Source organism: Ambystoma mexicanum, chromosome 11 (genome assembly GCF_040938575.1).
Source record: "Ambystoma mexicanum isolate Mex_15411 chromosome 11, UKY_AmexF1_1, whole genome shotgun sequence".
Taxonomy (NCBI): domain Eukaryota; kingdom Metazoa; phylum Chordata; class Amphibia; order Caudata; family Ambystomatidae; genus Ambystoma; species Ambystoma mexicanum.
The window spans coordinates 1,006,463,891-1,006,484,082 of record NC_090934.1 but is presented as its reverse complement, the minus strand read 5'-3'; the positions used below and the strand labels follow the sequence as shown (position 1 = coordinate 1,006,484,082).

The 20,192-nt window shown below is 48.1% G+C and overlaps 1 protein-coding gene and 1 non-coding gene across 3 annotated transcripts in view; one reads left to right on the top strand and one right to left on the bottom strand.

Annotated features, from left to right (window-relative positions):
- The window catches only part of CIAO2A (cytosolic iron-sulfur assembly component 2A), a 203,333-nt gene extending 188,421 nt beyond the window's left edge, over window positions 1-14,912 (bottom strand). Inside the window, exon 1 of one of the 2 annotated variants that reach the window (XM_069624203.1) lies at window positions 14,660-14,912. In XM_069624203.1, coding sequence (XP_069480304.1) covers window positions 14,660-14,789 — 130 coding nt within the window. In that variant the 5' untranslated portion in view covers window positions 14,790-14,912. The remainder of the gene's footprint in view (window positions 1-14,659) is intronic. The other variant, XM_069624202.1, reaches the window with a different exon arrangement.
- A 3,413-nt stretch (window positions 14,913-18,325) lies between these two features.
- On the top strand, window positions 18,326-18,476 carry LOC138505263 (5.8S ribosomal RNA). Its single transcript, XR_011280088.1, has one exon. It is a non-coding gene; the product is annotated as a 5.8S ribosomal RNA (ribosomal RNA).
- Window positions 18,477-20,192: the final 1,716 nt, after the last annotated feature.

Here is a 20,192-nt window from a genome sequence, read left to right as displayed (position 1 = left end):
AGGAAGGGGCCGCTCGTCCAGCCGTGGTCAGTATAGAGGCTCCTACAAAGACAGGAAGACCGGAGATCCAACCCCTTCTTCCCTTCCAGAGGAAGAGGCAGGGGTAGAGGTTGGAGGAACAATGGCAGGCAACAGCACCAGAATAATTCAGGTGAGAGACGTGGAAATTATAAAAAGGTCAGATGCGAGTATTCCTCCAGTAGGAGGGAGAGTGTGATTGCATGTGGAAATATGGGAGGAGTTGTCCTCAGACGCTTGGATAAGACAGACCGTGAGAGGGTTTCAGTTAGAGTTTTGGCAAGAGCCATATCAGGAAGTGTTGCCGAGGCAGATAAAGTTCAGCAAAGCAGATGAGGAACTTTTAGACAAGTAAGTAGAGTTACTAAGGGTAAAGAATGCAATAGGTCCAGCCTCAAAAGGTCCAGGGGGTTTCGTAAGCAATCTGTTTTTGGTGAAAAGGAAAAACAAGGTAAGACCAGTGATAAACCTGAGGGGTTTGAATTACTTTCTAGTGTACAGGCACTTCAAGATAGAAGGGATCCATCTTCTAAGGGATGTTCTCCAACAGGGAGACTGGTTAGCAATGATAGACCTCAGAGATGCGTACCTAACGATTCCAATTCAGTCAGAGCAGACAAAACTTCTTTAGTTTCTATGGAAAGGACGGAAATGGGAGTTCAAATGTCTTTCCGTTTGGGTTTGCATCAGCGCCATGGTGTTTCACCAAGCTATTGAGACCAGTGATGGCATACCTGAGAGAGCAGGGGATCAGGCTGATTATTTACCTGGACGATATATGTCTAATGTGCCAGGACAAAGGAGTTCTAGTACGAGAGGTCAACTGGCCACGGGGTTACTGCAGCAGCTAGGATTTCTGATAAACTGGGAGAAATCGGAGTTAGAGCCAGCCCAGGAGATGGAATTTCTGGGGTTCAGCTTAGAGACGACTCAGGGCATTCTCAAGCTCCCGTTGGTCAAAGTAAATTCAGTCAAGAAGGAGATCAAGGGGATGATGACGAAGCAAGAGGTTTCATTGAGGGAAATAGCGAGACTTGTAGGTCGTCGGTCATCATCGATCCAGGCAATATTCCCAGGGCCTTTGCATTACAGAGCATTGCAGAGGTTGAAGATAGATCATCTCAGGAGAGGTCTATCTTAAGAGCAGAAAGTGAGGATATCACAGGAAGCAAGATTGGAGTTAGAATGGTGGTACTACCACATGGAAGCCTGGAATGGCCGGGCAATATTTGGCTCATCCCCGGACCTGGTGATAGAGTCCGACACCAGCCGTTGGGGATGGGGAGCCAGATGTGGAGACCAGTCGACAGGAGGGAGATGGTCAAGCGAGGAGCTGGGTCTCCACATCAATTGCCTGGAGCTTCTGGCGGGCTCCTTCGCGATTCAGTGCTGGACACGGCAAGGAGCGAAAACGGCCATTCTGTTGAAAATGGACAACGTTTCAGCAGTCAGATATATAAATCGACTGGGCGGAACGAGATCGCAGAGGCTGACGGAGATGGCCATAGAGTTTTGGCAGATATGCCTCCAGAAGGGAATAAGTGTGAGAGCGGAACACTTGCCTGGGAAGCTCAATCTGGTAGCAGATTGGAACTCAAGATACCCGAGGGACTCCAGCGATTGGCAGCTGGACGACTCAGTATTCCAGGAGACAATGCGTCGCAGGGGTCCATGCCAGACGGATCTGTTCGCCTCCAGGTTGAACAAGAAGATCTCCAGGTTTTACAGTTGGAGGCCGGATCTGGAAGCGACAGATGCATTTCTCCAGGTCTGGGGACCAGCAAGAGAATATGCGTTTCCGCTGTTCGCCATGATAGCGCGCACAGTAGCGCAAGTCAGGCGTCAATTAGCCACAGTGATTTTGATAACACCAGACTGGAGAGGTCAGGCTTGGTTCCCAGAGCTTCTGGAGTTGTCGTTCGAAGCTCCTATTCATTTGCCAGATAGGAAAGATATATTGGTAAATCCGGCAGGAGAGATTCATCCATTGGTCAGGTCAGGGAGCTTGAGTCTCATAGCTTGGGCGATTTCAGAAAAGATTGGTCTAAGCCAGGTTTTTCAGGCACAGCTCAGGAATTCATCAGGGAGTCATGGGCTCCGGCTACGTGGTAGAGTGGCATGGAATAGATGGAATGATTGGTGTCTGGAGAGACAGGTTGATCCTGTACATACAGATGTAGTACACAGTGAATTTTTTAGCAGCGCTGGCGGCGCAGGCGAAGGCTTACAGGACCATTAACAATTATAGATCAGCGATTTCAGTAGGTCATGTGTACATTGAGAATAAGCCGGTAGGTGAACATCCTCTAGTATGTAGGCTTCTGAAAGGCATCAGATGCATCAGACCTCCCACTCCTAGATACTCTTGTTTATGGGATGTGAGTATAGTGTTAAAAATGTTTGAGGATTGGCCGGACAACGAGTTCTTGTCCCGGAAGGCGTTGTGGGCCAAGTTAACTACCCTTTTGTGTCTTATTTCTTGTAAGAGAGTATCTGATGTGAAAGCTTTAGAAGTAACTAGGAAATCCTTTTCACCTTCAGGGGTAGTATTTTACATAGAGAGGAGAACAAAGACAAATATTAAGTCTGTTGCGTACATGGCTTTTCCGGGCAAACCTAAATTGTGTCCAGTTAGATGCTTGAAAGTGTATAAACAAAAAGCTAATGAGGTGAGACCTGCGGGAGAGTGTCAGTTGCTGATAGCGATTAGGAAACCTTTTAGAGCAGTAGCGTCAGCCACTGGTCTAGATGGGTCAGGTGGTGCATGGCCGAAGCAGGGCTAGATGTAAAGCAGTTCGGAGCACATTCTACACGAGGTGCTATGGCATCATCTGCTTTCTTGGCAGGAGCTCGCCTGGAAGATATTCTAAAAGGCGGCAGACTGGTCTAATGAGACGTTTAAGAATTTCTACTTTAGACCAGTGGAGCAAGTAGCGTCGTTGGTGGTAGGTAAGCTTTAAACGAGCATAATCTGAGCCTCTGAGTCTTGACATAGAATACAGATTTTCCACACATTTCTGACAGAAAGTCATGATTCTATTAAAGACTCGGAGGCGAAAGATTATTCCACCCAATTTCAATCGCTGTTATACAAATAATGATGTCATATTTGTAAACAATGCAATCTTGTATTTGTGAGGATAATGTTATTGTTATGCGATTGCCCACCCGTTCGTAATGAAATTGGTAATGGTTTATATTTGTTTGAGGGACTGAGCAGAAAACGACGCCTTGAGAAGATTATAAGGGGGAATTAAGTAGTCTACCGGTTGGGTTGAAAGTTTATTAGTCCAGTGAAAGAAAGAGGAAGGACTTTGGAGTTATTACATGTAATAAAGGGAGAAGTGATGCTGATTGGAGAAGAAGATCACGTGTTTATTACAACCTATGGAAAACGAACTACAAATATGTTGGGTTTTGTAGTTTTCTCTTATTGTTTTCCATGATTGTTGGTTTATTATTGTTGCTGCTCCAGTTAGTAAAGAGAAGTCCGAACATAATCTTTCGCCTCCGAGTCTTTAATAGAATCATGACTTTCTGTAACGAATGTGTGGAAAATCTGTATTGTTTGACTATCATCATGCAAACACACCTTTTTCTTTTTGTACACTTGAAGCTAGTAGACTTGATATAAACACTTCTTTAAAAATTTTGTTACTGCCTTTAACGGTCACAGATTTGTTAGCGAAGGGTGCTATGCGAGGTCATTCAGTTGGAAGCGTCCCGTTGCGTGGCAAAAGACAAGTGTCAGCGAGGTCATTCATGTTCTGCCTGCAGAGCCATGAACGCTGTGTCTCGGTGTATGCTTGGCCGTGACTTGGGAAAGGGGCAGTGCTTTTTCATCCGAGCACAGCGGATTCTACATTTAATGGGCGAATGAAAATGCATCTAACACGCTTTTCGTTTGCCTTTGAACTAATGGTACGGTACGCTCTTTAAAAAACAAACCAACTAGTGGTACACCGTACAAGGGTGATATTACACTTCCATCTCTGGATGGAGTCAATCGTACCTAGTGGTACAAGTTTATTCCTCCAAAGCAGAATAGTTTCATGCAAACAACTTCCCTATAGAGTTAGAACTCCCACAGCCAGTCGGTCAGCCTATAAACCCAAAAACACAACCGAAAGCAAGAAGAGGCATTCTATGTATCCCTCTGGTCTGAGGAATGCTGCTATCAGTGTGAAAAAGTAGCAGGTGTACAATTACATTGGATGCCACTGATAATGGGGTTCAGGTCCAACAGCTCCGGATGAGTAAGAGTCTACACTTCGCTCTTAATAAAATGAACATCAGGCATGAAGACAATTATTTATCAATTCATAGACATGAACCTTATTGGTGTACCTAAAACAACATGCTTCTCCTTCCTTTGGAGGCCAGATCAGCCCTATATCATCAGGAGGAAATTGGAAAGCATTAGCAGACCACGAAATAAGACCGGGATCATGGGACAAGACCTTATGAGCATATATCCCACGGAGAATGAAGAAGTACCCTGATCCTGCCTTCAAGTGTAGGGGCGGCAACAAAACATGCTCCAGGAAACTTTACAAGTAAATCCACACTGCTTGAATACTTTCAAGACAGCAAGTTAAAAAGGAGTTTAATCAAAATGCCAGTTATGGCATCCATTTTTCCCCCCCTTGGCTTCAAAAGAAGGAGAATACCTACGTTACAGATATGTTCAAAACAAATGTACATTGCAAGACAATGGAGACATGTGAATGAGATGGGGCTATGTTGATTAACTTCCTTCTGTGGAGGCATATCTCGTCAGGAGGAATGCTACTTATAAATGAACTATTTACGTGTTTATGCTGGTTGCGTTAGATGGATGAAGTGGAACAGAGTGGGGGGGTGCACGGGGATGAAGTCAAGGAGAACAACTCATGAATGACATCTTGAGGCTATCTTGTGCTATAAGTAAAGGTCGCCACTCTCAACTACTAAGGATGTGAAGGCCTAGTCATCATCTTCAATAGAACCAGAGTTCACATTTTCAGGTCACAGGCTACTATTCACAAACTTAAAATAACATGCCTTATTTTCATGTAATGGGCAGTGTGTGATGCGAGTAAAGGTAAGAGGGACGCAGATGCATAGACTGCCTGTTGAAGGTGATGATGGTGCAGGCAGGTTCTGAGTTCTCGACAAGCACTCCATTTCTTACTCACACAGATAAAATTCTCACTTGCCAAAAGCTAGTGACTAGCACAAATGTTTTGCCCCGATAGAACTGCTGATGGGTGCAAACTGGTCCCGTCTTAGACTTTCATCTCCAGATATTATATCCAACATAGCAGCAGGTGGGATAATCAGGAATTGGATGGTTCTGCCAAAAATGATATTACACAGTTACTCTCGAATGGGGTCATTTTGATTCAATGGAATGTATCTGCCCAAGCTGGAAATGTGAAAAATTGTTCATCCTCAAACTATGAACTGTGTGGGAGACTGAAGTGATGTCATCAATGACATTTGTGATGCCATCTTTTATGTCCCAGGTGTTAGTCTTAGCAGTGCACGGTGGTGGTGTGAGTTATGGTTGCTTAGCTTACCATAACTGGCAAATTTCGGAGGTTTTTCGGGTTTTACTTGAACCATAACGTCCCTTTAACAACATTTTTTCAGTGAATTTCATGGGTTTTTATAAGTGCAACTTGACCATAACGTCCATTCCACAAAGATTTTTCAGTGAATTTCATGGGTTACCAGTGCATGCTATTTTCCTAGAACTTACTAATATCATACTTACCCAATATAGCAACATGTGTGTGCAGTTTACAGTTTCACCTTAAAACTCTGCCATTTCCCACCTTCTAGCATACTTATTAACACTTCTATACACTTTTTGCAACTTTTTCAACTGATTTTGCGTCCGTAGACTTCCACGAACATCTGACTTTAGTGGACATTCCGGACAATGCCACATGATGACGTGTCCGAGAACGCGTCTGCACTTTGCGATCAGATCCGTGCTACGCGGTTCAGAACTGCTTTTTCTACTGATCTTGGAACTTTCAACTTCAAAATTTCTCTTGCACAGCACCTACACCTATTCTTACTCATTATCCATTAACAATCTAGTACACAGTACATACTTGGAAGAATTTTAGCAAAACTGCTAATTATCTTAAAAATGGCATCACCTATTGCCATCCCTCCTCCCCAAGAGCCACCACCACCAGCTGAAGGACCTTCACAACAAAAAAAGCGCAGTACTTCCAAAGACAATGAAGAGGACCAAGAAGATGAGGTAGAAAAGTGCCTACCTCTAGCACCCAGAGAGAATCATGGGTGTGGCATTTCTTTACCACTGTGGGATTGTACCAAAAGGCTAAAGCCGCCAAAGTAAAATGCACTGAGTGCATACTAACCGGATGATAGCACTCCTGCGGGACCACCTCCATGTGCTGCCATACCAAATCCAATGAACGCAATGCTCTCAGAAAGGTCGTCCCATTCATAGCAAGTAGGAGACTATCTTCCTCCACCAATACTGTAACCACACAGCCTACTTCTGTGGGACACAAAGTCCCACCAGCTAGCAATAAAAGATGCTGTTGACCCATATTTTTTTAAGACAACAGTCCTCTGTATATACTACAACACATCATTCTGCAGAGGGAAGCAATTTCGAAGTGGTAATCAAGGAGCATGAGAAACACTGTCCCCTACCTTATAAGTAACATGTGCAACATCTTCCCCTGTCCACCTGCCCCTTTTAGTGCTTAGTGCATCTTCCCTCTTTTCCCTCCCCACCTTTCGTTCTAACCTCTCCTGCCAAAAAAATAAATACATCAAAAAACAACAAAAGAAATGTTCCTTTAGGAATCACCTTTCACAGTTAAATAGAACTTTAAAAAATGTTTTTTAAAAAAACTTAGACTCCATCTACTTTACATTTCAATAGGATTTTCCAACATTTCCATTAGCATGTTGTGTTATGCTAATGGGAATATTGTGGCGTTCATCCACCGTTCCAGGGACTGGAACAGTGGATACCAGCCAGGCAGCCAAGTTATCAGCCCAAGCGAAGCAAGCATGGATAACGAGGTCTCCGGACCATTATCCCCCCATTACAACCCCTGCAATGTGGGATGAAGGCCTTTGGCACCCTAGGTTCCCAAAGCGGGAACCGGGGTGCTAAAAAATTGATTTTTCTTCCTACACCGGGACGCCTGTGACGTCCCAGTGCAGGAAGGAAAATCCTTTTCCAATATGGCCACCATGCAAAGGGAAGGCAGGGTTTCATACAGGGCCCCTCTTCACTTTCCATGGCAGCCTGCAGAAGGCGAAGCGAGAACCCTACGACCATATTACCACAAGCATATTTTTCTTCCCTTTCAAACCTATCCCACTTTCGAATAACTTTACCACAAAGCCGGTCCCAGGTGGACATGGCCACTTTAACCCTATGTGTTGTCCCTCATGGTCATAGCCAGTAGCCAGATTGTCCAGATCAAGACCTTATTCCATGATCCATGACCCAGACAATGTGGCCACTGCCCATGACCACATGCTACACCTCAGTCACCAAAGGTATATCACTATTTTTTGTACCTACATTATGACACTTGTTAAAAAATAAAACGCGGGCACATTTGCACAACAATGTTTTAAGGTCCTTGCCAATGCTCCTTACACAAGTTTCCTGGAAATCCACCCATGTTTTATATTTTCAAAAGTGTCAAATGTATGCACATAAAATAGTCATATCACTTAGCCCCCACTTGACAAAATCCATTCCGACTTCACAAAAACATTTATATCTAGATCTAAAATCTTTTGGAAACTTTTGTAGATTCGTCAAATTGCACCACATTTATTAGCCTTTACAATATTTTCGGATCCCCTCTAATTTTGCCCCCTCTTGACAGAACCCCACCAAACTTTTCAAACTCATTTGCAATCTGGTGAAGAATATAATTGCAAAATCATGCAGGCTCATTAAGTGGTGCCAGTTCTAAGCCATCCAAGAACTGATTTTCACCAACCCTGTAATGCAGAGGAGTCAGTGAACTTCACAGGACTGTTCGCGAACAACCGGACTGTTCGCTGACTTTTACAGCGAAAAACACCTGTTTTTTGCTTCTTGCAACCCATCCATCCTCACCACCCCAGAGAATATTTGATAAGTTTGACAAGTGCAATGTTGTGTTTTTTCATATGTTTTTACAGCGATGTCCGCAGACACCGGCCGCGAATCCAAGATGGCGGGCGTTTCCAAAAATCTGACACACTTCACGCTTTTCACCATCCAATCAGTGGGCGTGTCTGATGTCCACAGACACCACGTTGCCTTCCAAGCCAAACGGAGCCCTGTCCACGGACCGAACAGGGAAATGGGTCCGCGCACCGAACCCAGATATCACTCATTTTTTTGGACCTACTTTTTGGTCGACTTTTAAAAAACTACTGGATGGATTTCCACCAAATTTACAAGGTTTGAGTTGAGCCCGAGGAGGAAATGTGAGTGGACAGGTTGGAGGATGATAGGTCAAAAGTGTCAAAGACAGTGATTTTGTTATATTGGAGGTAGATTGAGCTGTTGGGGAGGGGGTGGTGAGGTACTGGTTAGGGGTGTAGCAGAGTTCAGTTTTGGAGCAAAGCCGGGCCATGTTTCAAGGGCAGGGTGCACTGAAAGTGGCATAGAGGTTATGTGTAAGAATGGAAGGAGGTTAAGATCAAGGTTTTGGGATCAAGATTAGAGAGGTTGAGTTTGGGATATTAGGCTGAAGGTTGGGGGGGATTTGAACTGAGCTTTGAATGGGAGGGTCATGCTTATTGAGGGAGTGTCATAAATCACCAAAGTATCAACTGAAAAGGATACAGTGACCAAAAAAGGATACAATTTGGTAGGGCTATTCCGGATCCTATCTTCACACGACTTGATTGTAGGCAGGTCAAATTAGACCTTCCAAATGATACAACTCTCTGACTGAATAAAACAGGCAGAGAGATGGATCACTGGAAAGGGCGTGGGAATTGTACAGGAAGTATGCCTAGAATAGATAAGTATCATAAGACACTGTCCCAAGTTAATTACTAAGAAACACAGAATTGGGATTAATTCAGACACTGACCTTAAGGCTAAACTGAAGAATTCCAGGACAGTTTCTTGAAGAGTCCCAAGAGTTGAACAAACGACAAAGGAAGGGAAGATTAGTAAGGGAGACTTATCCCGAACGGAACGAGGCTCTCGCTAGATACCGGGTTGGTGCACCACAGGATAGCGTCCAATGTACTGTGCACATTCACCTTCCAATAGTTCATGAAACACTTCCTTTCCCACGAAGAACAAAATAAGAATCTCACCTGTTGACTGTCACAGGTACCAAAAGTTCGAAGTAGTTTCCGCGTGAAGAATTAGACACGCGAACAGGATTCACGCAGCCTGGACAGCCGCGCTTGAAGACAGCGTCCGCGTGGAGATTTGGCACGCGAACAGGATTCACGCAGCTCAGGACAGCCGCGTTTGCAGACAGCGTCCGCGTGGAGGATTGGCACGCAAACAGGATTCACGCAGCTCAGGACAGCCGCGCTTGCAGACAGCGTCCGCGTGGAGATTTGGCACGCGAACAGGATTCACGCAGCTCAGGACAGCCGCGCTTGCAGACAGCGTCTGCGTGGAGATTTGGCACGCGAACAGGATTCACGCAGCTCAGGACAGCCGCGCTTGCAGACAGCGTCCGCGTGGAGATTTGGCACGCGAACAGGATTCACGCAGCTCAGGACAGCCGCGCTTGCAGACAGCGTCCGCGTGGAGATTTAGCACGCGAACAGGATTCACGCAACCCAGGAATTAGCGTGTGGAGGAAAGCAAGCTCAAATTAGGCCAAAGAAGTTGCTGAAAGGAATGCGAGAACGCAGGTCCGGAGTTCAGCTACAAACGCCAAGATTGACTTAATCAGAAGCAGCGAATGGAGTTTCCACGCTGCTTATGTACGCACTGCCGTGATACACGTGACGGACCTAAGTCACGTGAAAAATTAACGACGTGAAAAATGCAGACGTCGTTTTCCGGGCAATGTATCGAACAACCTCCATTTTGAGTAAAAAGGTCTACTGGTTCTATGGGCGTAACTCATCTTGTATGGAGAAGTTGTTCCTGGTCCAGAGGTATGTCCGGCAGGCATGACAGGGAGGCCAAGTTGAAGGTCAGTTGTAGGCAGGTCAAGTTGAACTTGGTTGGGGGAAGGTCATGCACAAGATTGGAGTAAGCGTGATCTGAAGGTTGTGTGGTAGTTGCATGGAGGTCAAGTTTAAGGTTGTACAGAGGTTAACTTGAAGGCCACTGGAAGGTGGAATTAATGATTGTGGGAGGCAGATTTGAATGTTTATGAAGATAGCTGTGAGGGAATTCGAGTTGATGGGTGGAGGAGACAGTGCTGAATTCTATAGTATGGAATATTTGGAGTGCACCAATAGGGTCAGATATCACCAGAAGAAGAAGAAAGGCTCTACCCGGATCCTAGTTCCACATGACACCAAAAGCCCATGCTCAAGCCGCAATGCAATACTGCACCATAGTGGTAAACTGTGAGGTGTACTGGCTAAGCGGTCGGCTGGCTAGGGATGGTCCAGCTTTTCCCATCGTTCGGAGGCCAACTCCCAAGCGCCGAAAATCTTTGCTCCATTTTCTCTTGTTTTGGTTTTGCACTTAAGCACATAAAAAAGGATGCAGAGGGGGACAATTTAACCTGTCTATGTGAGCAGAGCATTTACAATGGTAATCAATTTAAATTAGATGCAGCAGACACATAAGTGAGTGCATATTGGGAATGGCTATGAATTGTGGCGTACTCCTTAAGAGGAGCGAATGATGGGGGAATAAAAATGGGAGAGAAGATTTTGTTTAGGCTAGCAATACTTTAAATGCTGGTAAAAATAGGCCTCCATTTAGGATGGGGATAATAAGGCTCCAATAATGTTCTTCTGCTCAACATGTTACAAGACTTGTGTAGGATAGTCCATTTGAGCCAAATCAAACATTGCATAAGGCCATGTAGTAGCTATCACTGGAAGTCGACCTCCACTTTCTCTAGGAAATTGTCTTTGTCTTAGAGGGCAGTGCTACTTTAAACATTGCTTAAACAACCCAAGACAAACATTTTGCAAGGCTGTCCGTAAAACTACATACCTGGTTTCACCCTTTTTATGGATCATCAGTGCAGTAGATTAGCCTTGTGGTTGGAGCATTGGGGCATGTATACAAAACACCCAAAAAGTTATGGTGGGTTTATAAAGGCTTGGAAAAAACCCTTTCACCTGAAATGTGAAAGTAGGATATATGATTGAGCTATGTATACATGCCCAATTCCCACAAAAACAATTTCCTGGAGAAAAAGGCTTGCATTTGGTCTAATTTTCATACTAACAATTCCTTGATGATGTAGCTCTGAATTGGAGGTGTACTTCCGGCGATGGCTAATCAGTGGCGTTGTGGAATGTGTGACTTGGCTCAAATGGACTACCCTACTTTCACAATTCAGATAAATGGGATTTTTTCAAGCCTTTTTATACTCACCATAACTTTGATGAGAAATATACACACACTACTTTATTTTAATGTTAAAAGTTTAGTATTGTATGTGTTCTGTACACACATGTACATGTTCATCTTTTATGTGACCTGGACACACTTCAAGTCATCTCTTATTTTAGGAAAGCGTTATCTACAAATTTGACAAGTCTATCAGTTCCCAGCCATGATGCCACTCTTAGCCCATTCCCGTTGCTACAGGCACACCTCCCATCATACCCATTGGAGCAGAGTTCCCATAGTATTGGGTTTCACTTTCAGCTATAATCTGAAAACTGGGGGGAGATTCAGTTGAAGATTAAGCAGGGTCGAGTTGAAAGTTCGGCAGGAATTATTTCAAAACCAAGTTCAAGCACGCATCAAAGGTTAGTGTTGACGGTAAAGTGAAGTTAGAAGAAGGTATTAGAATTTTAATGGGTAGAGCAGTGGTCTTCTAACTGTGGGGCTGACCACCTGAGGGGGGACCTGAAAGAAGTCCATGTGGGGCACAAAGCTTTTTAAAAATGGACTGCAGTGACTATTTGTAATAGAAAATATAAGCAGTTAAAACTTTGGGGCAGGGGGCAGCAACATGCAGACATAGGGAAGTGTGCACATCGCAAGCAATGGGTGTGCGGTAAAGGCACACTGGAGAAGGGCAGAACAAGTGCATATAACAAAGTAAGGAAGGTGGAGGTGAAAGCCTGTACAGCCATGCGCGGGCGTGGGTGGGACACACGGGCAAAAAGTGAGCGTCAAATTGCCACAAAGTGGAAATTACAATTAGCAGCTCTAGTTGAAGGTCTTTTGTATCTTACTTTAGCCTGAAGTCAATGATCATTTATTTGCTTTCTGTAATTTTGTCTTTTGTTATTTGAAGAACAGGGAGGTCAATTTCTATCAGAAATGACTTACAATACCACATTGACAGATACCAGCAGTATTCCTACAAAGGGCGCCAGTACAATAGCACAAAGATAAATTGGTGAGCAAGTTAATGAAGGTGTAAACAAGTGGGACATATACCAGGGGCAAAACAAAAAGGAGAAAAACAATATAAAACAGGTGACTTAGAAAGGTACCATTAAGGGAACAGGTGCCATTATTAAGCATCATAGGAGCCAGTGGTGGGGTCAGGTAGAGAGGATGGGAGCGAGGAAAAGGGAGGAGCTGTGAGTGAAATTTAAGCAAAGCTTTTGAAGAAATTCACAGAAGGCTTGCGTTGATTAATATGGGTAGTGGGTTACATTAGAGCGGGCGAGTAGGGAGAAAGAGCGAGAGGAGGCACAGGGATGGTATGTGACAGTGAGGTTGAGTGCAGAAGAGGATTGGAGGGAACGAGATGGTGAGTATACTAGATACTATCAGACAGGTAATGAGCAGCAAGGTCGTTGATAGCTGTGTAGACTAGGAGAACAAACCTGAAAAAAGAGAGCAGTTGTTCATGGGGAGCCACCTCAATTCTATGCATGCACTCCGCACACCATTTCTTACTCGTCAAGGTTCAAATATCACTAGCCAATGGCGACTGCAAATTTTGCACCCTGGGGGAGCATATCGCTAAATTGTAGAGTGTGGGTAGCAAAGCTGAGGACTTTGTCTAGAGCAGTGGTCTTCAAACTGTGGAGCTGGCCCACCTGGGGGGGGTGGCTGAACGGTGTCCAGGGGGGTGCAAATATCTCCAAAAGAGAGTGCAGCGACTGCTTTTAATATCAAATATGAGCAGAATATTCATCTGAGGGGGCCAACCGCAATATTTTTACACAAGGGGGGTTGGCATAAAAACGTTTGAATACCACTGGTCTAGAGGGAGGAAGGAGTAGAGAGAAGGACCAAGGAGTAGGTTTCAGCAAGTCAAGTTTGCCGAGCACGAGAGTTGAGACTAGAGTTTTGGTAGAGTGGTTAGTAAGAAAAGGCTGAATTTTCAGAATGTTGAGGAGACTAATCTGAGGTTCATAACTGCCATTGTAGTGTTGGTCAAAAATTTAACTTTAGGATTAGATTTCATGGTAACAATTGGGATTTGATAGCGCAATGAACATTGCTGCTAAGTGGGCCATGTCATACCTGGCACCTGGAGTCAGTCCTGGATTTTCTTTGCACGCAAGCACATGTAGTACTGTCCGGGTGGATAGCCCATCTGGGTGGGTTAATCGCTCATTACTGAAATCCAGCATTAAGCACTTTATAAAAAGCAGACATTAGTAATAACGATATTAGAGTAATAATGATAGTGGGTTTTTACATAATGCTTTGTGCCGGATTTCCTTCCACTTACAACTGCTATTCCTATTACCAAATCCAATGGTACTTAATTTATTAAACTACAAGTAACCGAACACAAAGAGAAAAGCCATGTCATATTTAACTGGAAAGAATCACACGCATACCTTGTGGGCACTTAACATACTAGCCAATATGACCTATTGCAATCTGTAGGTGCTTATGCAGTCCTGTTTTTTTCCTTTGCATTTTGGGGCTTGTAGTTCCACTTCCCCAAACTCGGACTACAAGCCCCAGAATGCATAGACAAAATCAGGACTGGTTAAGCAACTACAGATTGGAACGGGTCATGTTGGCAATTTAACATTAGGGTACTTTCGGAGCTCTGGTTACAGTTCACAAATTAAATTCAACAGGGATCAAAATTATGATTTCATGAGTAGGAGCTAAAACCAACTTCTGCATATCGGGCATCCAACAGTAAGCAGGAGCTACATCTGGTGAACAAGGAGCTAGTACACAGCAAGCCGCAAATTGTATTTCCACATGAAACTTTAATTTTGTCTCCATAATATACAATTAATATTGCTTTAAATGTTTTCAAGGCTTCTTTATCAAAACAAAAATCCCCAAAACTCAAAGTTGTCACATTGGAATGTTTGTATGACATCATGTGACCTAGGGAGCCAAGTGTAGCGTCTGACAGCTGTAGTTGTCAAGACAACCATGTACTCCTGGGCTAAAAGCAGGAGCTAAATAGCTCTAAGCAATTTCGAACCCTGCAATAAGATACAGGGAAGGTTTGTGGCTGGAGAAGTGTTTTATGTTTTGACTAAAATCTAAATACGGTTCGATTCACTGGGTACTGTTGGACAAGCCTCTTGTATTCACCATACACCTCGAGGGCCCGCTCGTCCATGGCTCGGATCCCGACCCCCGGATCCGTTTCCCCCTCAGGTAGCCCGGCCAGCCTCAGCACCCGCGCCACAGTTTGCGAAAGAAACGCCACCACTGTTGCCATTTTCTGCCATCCCGCTTCCGGGGTCAAACTTCATCGGAAGTCCTGCCTCCAGAGACCAATAGCGTGCTTAATTGGAGAAGGTTACGGACTAGTTCCCATCCTAGAAACCGACCAAAGCAACGGCCTGCCCACTCTTTTTCACGTGATGTCTGACGTCATCCCTGTGATTTTCCGGAGCCATTTCAGTGAGCGGGAAGCAGGGGAGTAGGCGGACTGGTTCCCATCCGAGAAACGGACCATAGCAACGGCCCGCCCACTCTTCTTCACGTGACATCTGACCGACATCCGTGTGATTTTCCGAAGCAATGAAGCCGTTTAGGAGCAATTTCACATCATCCTTTAGGATGGGGAAGCGCCTGCGTGGGTCCGCCCACGCATCCGATAATTAAGAGGAAGAAGAAGGAGCAATTTCAGAAGGCTTTGGCGGCCGGTGCAAGTGGAGTCTGCGTGCCTTTGCCTTGCAGTGGGCATTTTCTTTGGGATACCGGAACGTTTCTGCAAGACCCTGGAGCGTCTGACTTCTTCTTGTCTGAGCGGGAAAGCTCTGGCTGCCAGGTTGCAGGAACAGAAGCAATATGCGTGCTCTTGGCTGGCAGAAAATACAGTTTGCATTTTCTTCGGGATACCGTGAACGTGCCTGCAAGACACCAGATTTAGACAGGGGAGCGGAAAATTACATTTACTTTAAAAATCCTGTTCCGTTATTCAACATGAAAGGTATGGAGGGCTAATGAAAGGAACAGGGAGACAGTGGATGGTGGTGTTTAACTGATCAAAGGGGGCTAATAGAGTAATCTAATGTTTCATGAGGGTGTGATTCGGGAGCAGCACATGGGCATCTGTTGCGAGTGGGAAGGGGCATCTTGCTATGTGGAGGGAGGATGGGGCATTATGGTATTGGTCTAGAGGGAGGGATGGGTCTCCTTGGTGGGGTCTGAATGGTTGGATAGGGGGATGTTGGTGTAGGTCTGGGGGAGGGATGGGGCACATGGGTGTTGGCCTGGAAGGAGGGATAAGGACATAGTGTGAGTCTGGAGGGAGGGTTGCGTTACATTGGTGTGGGTCCGGGGAGGGATGGGGCACGTGGGTCTGAGGATGGGGGCATAATGCTGTGGGTTTGGAGGGAGGGATGGTGCCATCTTGGTGGGGTCTGCAATGGATGGGGGCACATTGGTGTAGTCTGGAACAGGTATGGGGCGTCTGGAGGGTGGGATGGGGTGTCCTGGTGTGGGTGGGCTGGGGACATCTGTCTGCATCTGGAGGGTGAGATGGGGCATTTTGGTGTGGCTCTGGAGGGAGTGGATGGAGGCACATTCGTGTGGGTCTGCAGGGAGGTATGGGGCATCCTGGTTTGGGTTGGATGGGGAAATTGGTGTGGGTCTGGAGGGAGGGGAATGAGGCACATTGGTCAGGAGAAGTGATGGAGGCACATTGGTGTGGGTCTGGGGAGTGATGGGGCACATTGGTGTGGATCTGCAGGGAGGGATGGGGCATCCTAGTTTGGGTTGGATGGGACATCAGTGTGGGTGTAGACTGAGGGCATTGGGGCACATTGTTGTGGGTTTGAATGGAGGGACGGGCACATTGGTCTGGAGGAAGGCATGGTGCCATATTGGTGTGGGTCTGGATGGAGGGATGGTGGCACATTGGTGTGGGTCTGCAGGGAGGGATGGGGCATCCTGGTTTGGGTTGGATGGGGACATCGGCGTGAGTCTGGAGTGAGGGCATGCAGGCACATTGGTGTGGGTTTGATGGGAGGGATGGTCACATTTGTGTGGGCCTGTAGGGAGGGATGGTGGCATCTGTTGGTCTGGAGGGTGGCATGGGTCATCTGAGGATGCGATGGAGGCACATTGTTGTGGGTTTGATGGGCGGGACTGGCACATTGGTCTGGGGAGGGATGGGACATATTGGTGTGGGTCTGGAGGGAGGGATCGTCTCGGTGGGTCTGGAGAGCATGATGGGGGAATCTTGCTGTGTGGAGGGACTGATGGTGGCATCTTGGGGGGGTCTGCAATGGACGAGGGCACATTAGTGTCAGCTTGGAACGGGTATGGGGCATCTGTTCTGGAGGGTGGCATGGGTCATCTATGTGTTGCTTTGGAGGGTGGGATAGGGCATCATAGTGTGGGTGGGGACATCTGTGTGCATCTGGAGAGTGGGATGGGGCATCTGTGTGGGTCTGGAGGGAGGGATTGTGGCGTCTTGGTGTGGGTCTGGGAGGAATAGGGTACATTGGTCTGGAGGGAGGTTGGGGCATCGTGGTATCGGTCTTGAGGAAGGGATTGGGCATCTCGGTGGAGTCTGGATCGGAGGGGGGCATCGTTGATCTGGAATGGAGGGACAGGGCATATGATGGGGGCATGTCAGGGAATGATGGAGCATGTGGGTCTGAGTGAGGGCTGGCGTACTCTGGTGGGAAGGAAGGGGGGCATCTGGGTGTGAATGGAGGGATGGGGTATGTATGTCTAGGGAGAAGGGTGTTGGTGTATGGTAGGGGTGGGGTAATTGGGTGTGGGTATAGAGAGAGGGCGGATGGCGCCATCTGAGTGAGTGGAGGTTGAGGTGAAGAATAGGGGTGTGGCTCTGGAGAGAGGGGTGACGCATCTTGATGTAGGTATGGAGGGATGGATGTTGGTGTCTTTGTGTGGGTTCAGAGGGAGGGATGGTGGCTTTTGAATCTGGAACGTGTGTTTGGAAGGAGAAATGGGGCATTTGTGTAAATTGGGACATGTAGGGCTAGGGTATCTGCTTGTGAGTGGGGGCATGAAGAATCATTAACAGCGGAGCAGCCGGAGGGAGAGCTGTGGGCCCGACCTCGTTTGCATCCCAGACGCGCACACCCACAGCCCGGGGCACCTCTCGCTGAGCAGTCCGGGGCGCATGTGCAACCAAGCGCCAGGGAGCGGGGATTCCCTTCCAATGGAGGGCAGTGCACGATCCAGCAGATGGACGGGGACACCTGGCAGGGTTGTGTTAACCTGCTGGGGATGTCCCCAACCACGCACCAGAGAGGAGTCCCAATGCGGCCCCCCTCTCCTCAGCCGTGCACTCCTCTTTGACCCGCCAGCGGGCGGGCATTGGTGGGCGCACTCCGGTTAGCAGGGAAGCCCCGGATGGGGGGAGCGGAGGGAAACCTGACTGTTCTCGAGGGGCACCGCCCCAGACAGACTGGGGCCAGGCGCGAGCCATGGCGCAGCGGGCTTACTCAACGGGCGGCCGTCGAGGTTCTAGCCGCCCACATCTGTGGCCGAGCGATGGCCAGGCCCACTGGCGCAGCAGGGGACCTTCCCTCTTGCCCAGTTACCTGGAGCTCGGCCCCTTGGATGAGTCGGGTTGGCCGGTGGCGGAGCGGCCTGTCTTCATCCCCCTGGGAAGTGCTGTGCTGCTGCGGGCTAAGCACCTGGTCTTTTATTTTTGTTTTAAAACCACAATGGTCTCGGCCGAGGTAGACTGGGCACTGGACTGCTTCCCCCTGGCCTTTCCTGCACTGGCAGGGTCAGGCCGATGTCTAGAACAAAACAAAAGCTGCCTTTGACTCTTGGCAGTGGATCACTCGGCTCGGGCATTGATAAAGAACGCAGCTAGCTGCGAGAATTAGTGTGCATTTCAGGACACATTCATCGACACTTCAAGCGCACCTTGCAGCCCCGGATTCCTCCCGGGGCTACGCCTGTCTGAGGGTCGCTTGTACATCAATCGCCCCATGGTTCCCTCCTAGGGGCGTGGCTGGGGCTGTCGCAGGGGCCCCGTTCCCTTTGTCCCTCTAAGGTCAGACCCAGATGAGCACTGTCGCAGGATCCCTGGACCTTGGCGTGCAGGCTCATTGCCGGTGCGTCCCGGCCTACCCTGTTTCCCCACCTACTGCGGGTTTCGGGAGGGCCGGTGCGCCCTAGATGTGGTGGTGGTGGTGGCGGCGGCAGCAGGCCTTAAAAAAAGCCTGGCGCACCTTCACCCTAACGTGGGGCACCTAGCCTTGATGCATGTGGCTGTCTGTGGTGTCCCAACTGGTGGGGTCCATGAAGTCCGCCTGCAGTATTCAACACAGCGGAACGGTGGATGCCCTCGCAGGACTGCGTCCTGGGCACAAGTGGCCCACATATGGTGCATTTCCTCTGTGGCAGTGCACCGCGACCGACTGGGAAGGCCCCAGGGGGGCATGTGGCTCTTCACTCTGGCATAGTATTCCAGCCCCCTGACAGCAGTTTAGCTGTGTCTGCTGGGCCGAGAGAGATTGACCGCTGCCGTGCCTGTCTCTGGCAACTGTTCTGGCCCCTCTTCGGGATCGCCCGGGCAGCTCCTGATGCGACTGTGGTGGACACGGCAGACAGGTCGGTCGCATGGAACGCTGGATCCCCTGGCGGGACTGCGGCCCGGGCACACCCGGCCCCCACAGGGCGCATTTCCTCTGTGGCGGTGCACCGCGACCGGCTGGGAGGGGGGCAGGTGGCTCTCTGCTCCGCCAGAGAGTGTTACAGCCCCCTGACAGCAGTTTTGCTGTGTCCGAGGGAGATTGACCGCTGCCGTGCCCTTCTCCAGCAACCGTCCTGGCCCCTCGTGGAGGTCGCCGGGGCGGCGACGGGAGACAGGGGACCGGATGCAACTGTGGTGGACTGCCCTCAGTGCGCCCTGTCCCCGTCGTGGCGCAGGGCGGGGAGGCCCACAAAGGGTGCGAGGGGTCTGAGGAGATGTCAGTTAACCACCCGACCTGTCTTGAAACACGGCCAAGGAGTCTAACACGTACAGGAGTTGGAGGGCCGAATGAAACCCTGTGGGGCAATGAAGGTAAGGGCCGGCGTGTGCCAATTGCAGTGGGATCCCGTCGCGTTGGGTGCACCACCAACCAGTCTTGCCCGCTTTGTCAGGGAGATGGAGCATGAGCGTGTGTGATGGGACCCAAAAGATGGTGAACTGATGTGTAAATCGGTCGTCCTACCTAGGTATAGGGGCGAAAGACTAATCGAACCATCTAGTAGCTGGTTCCCTCTGAAGTTTCCCTCAGAATAGCGTGTGCACGGAAACCCTGCTTTGTTCTGGTAAAGCGGATGATTAGAGGTCTTAGGGCCAAAATGATCTCGACCTATTCTCAAACTTTAAATGGCTAAGAAACCCGGCTCGCTGGCATGGAGCCGGGCATTGAATGCAAGTGCCCAGTGGGCAACTTTTGGTAAGCAGAACTGGCACTGCAGAATAAACCGAACGCTGGGTAAAGCACCCGTTGTCGACGTGCATCAAACCCCAGAAAAGGTGTTGGTTGATGTAGCCGGCAGGATGGTGGCCATGAAGCGTCAGGCCCATACATGGCCGGCGATGAGAGCCGCGATGAGTAGGAGGGCCGCTTCGGTGCGCACGGAAGCCCGGGGCAAGAGCCCGGGTGGAGCCGCCGCAGGTTCAGATCTTGGT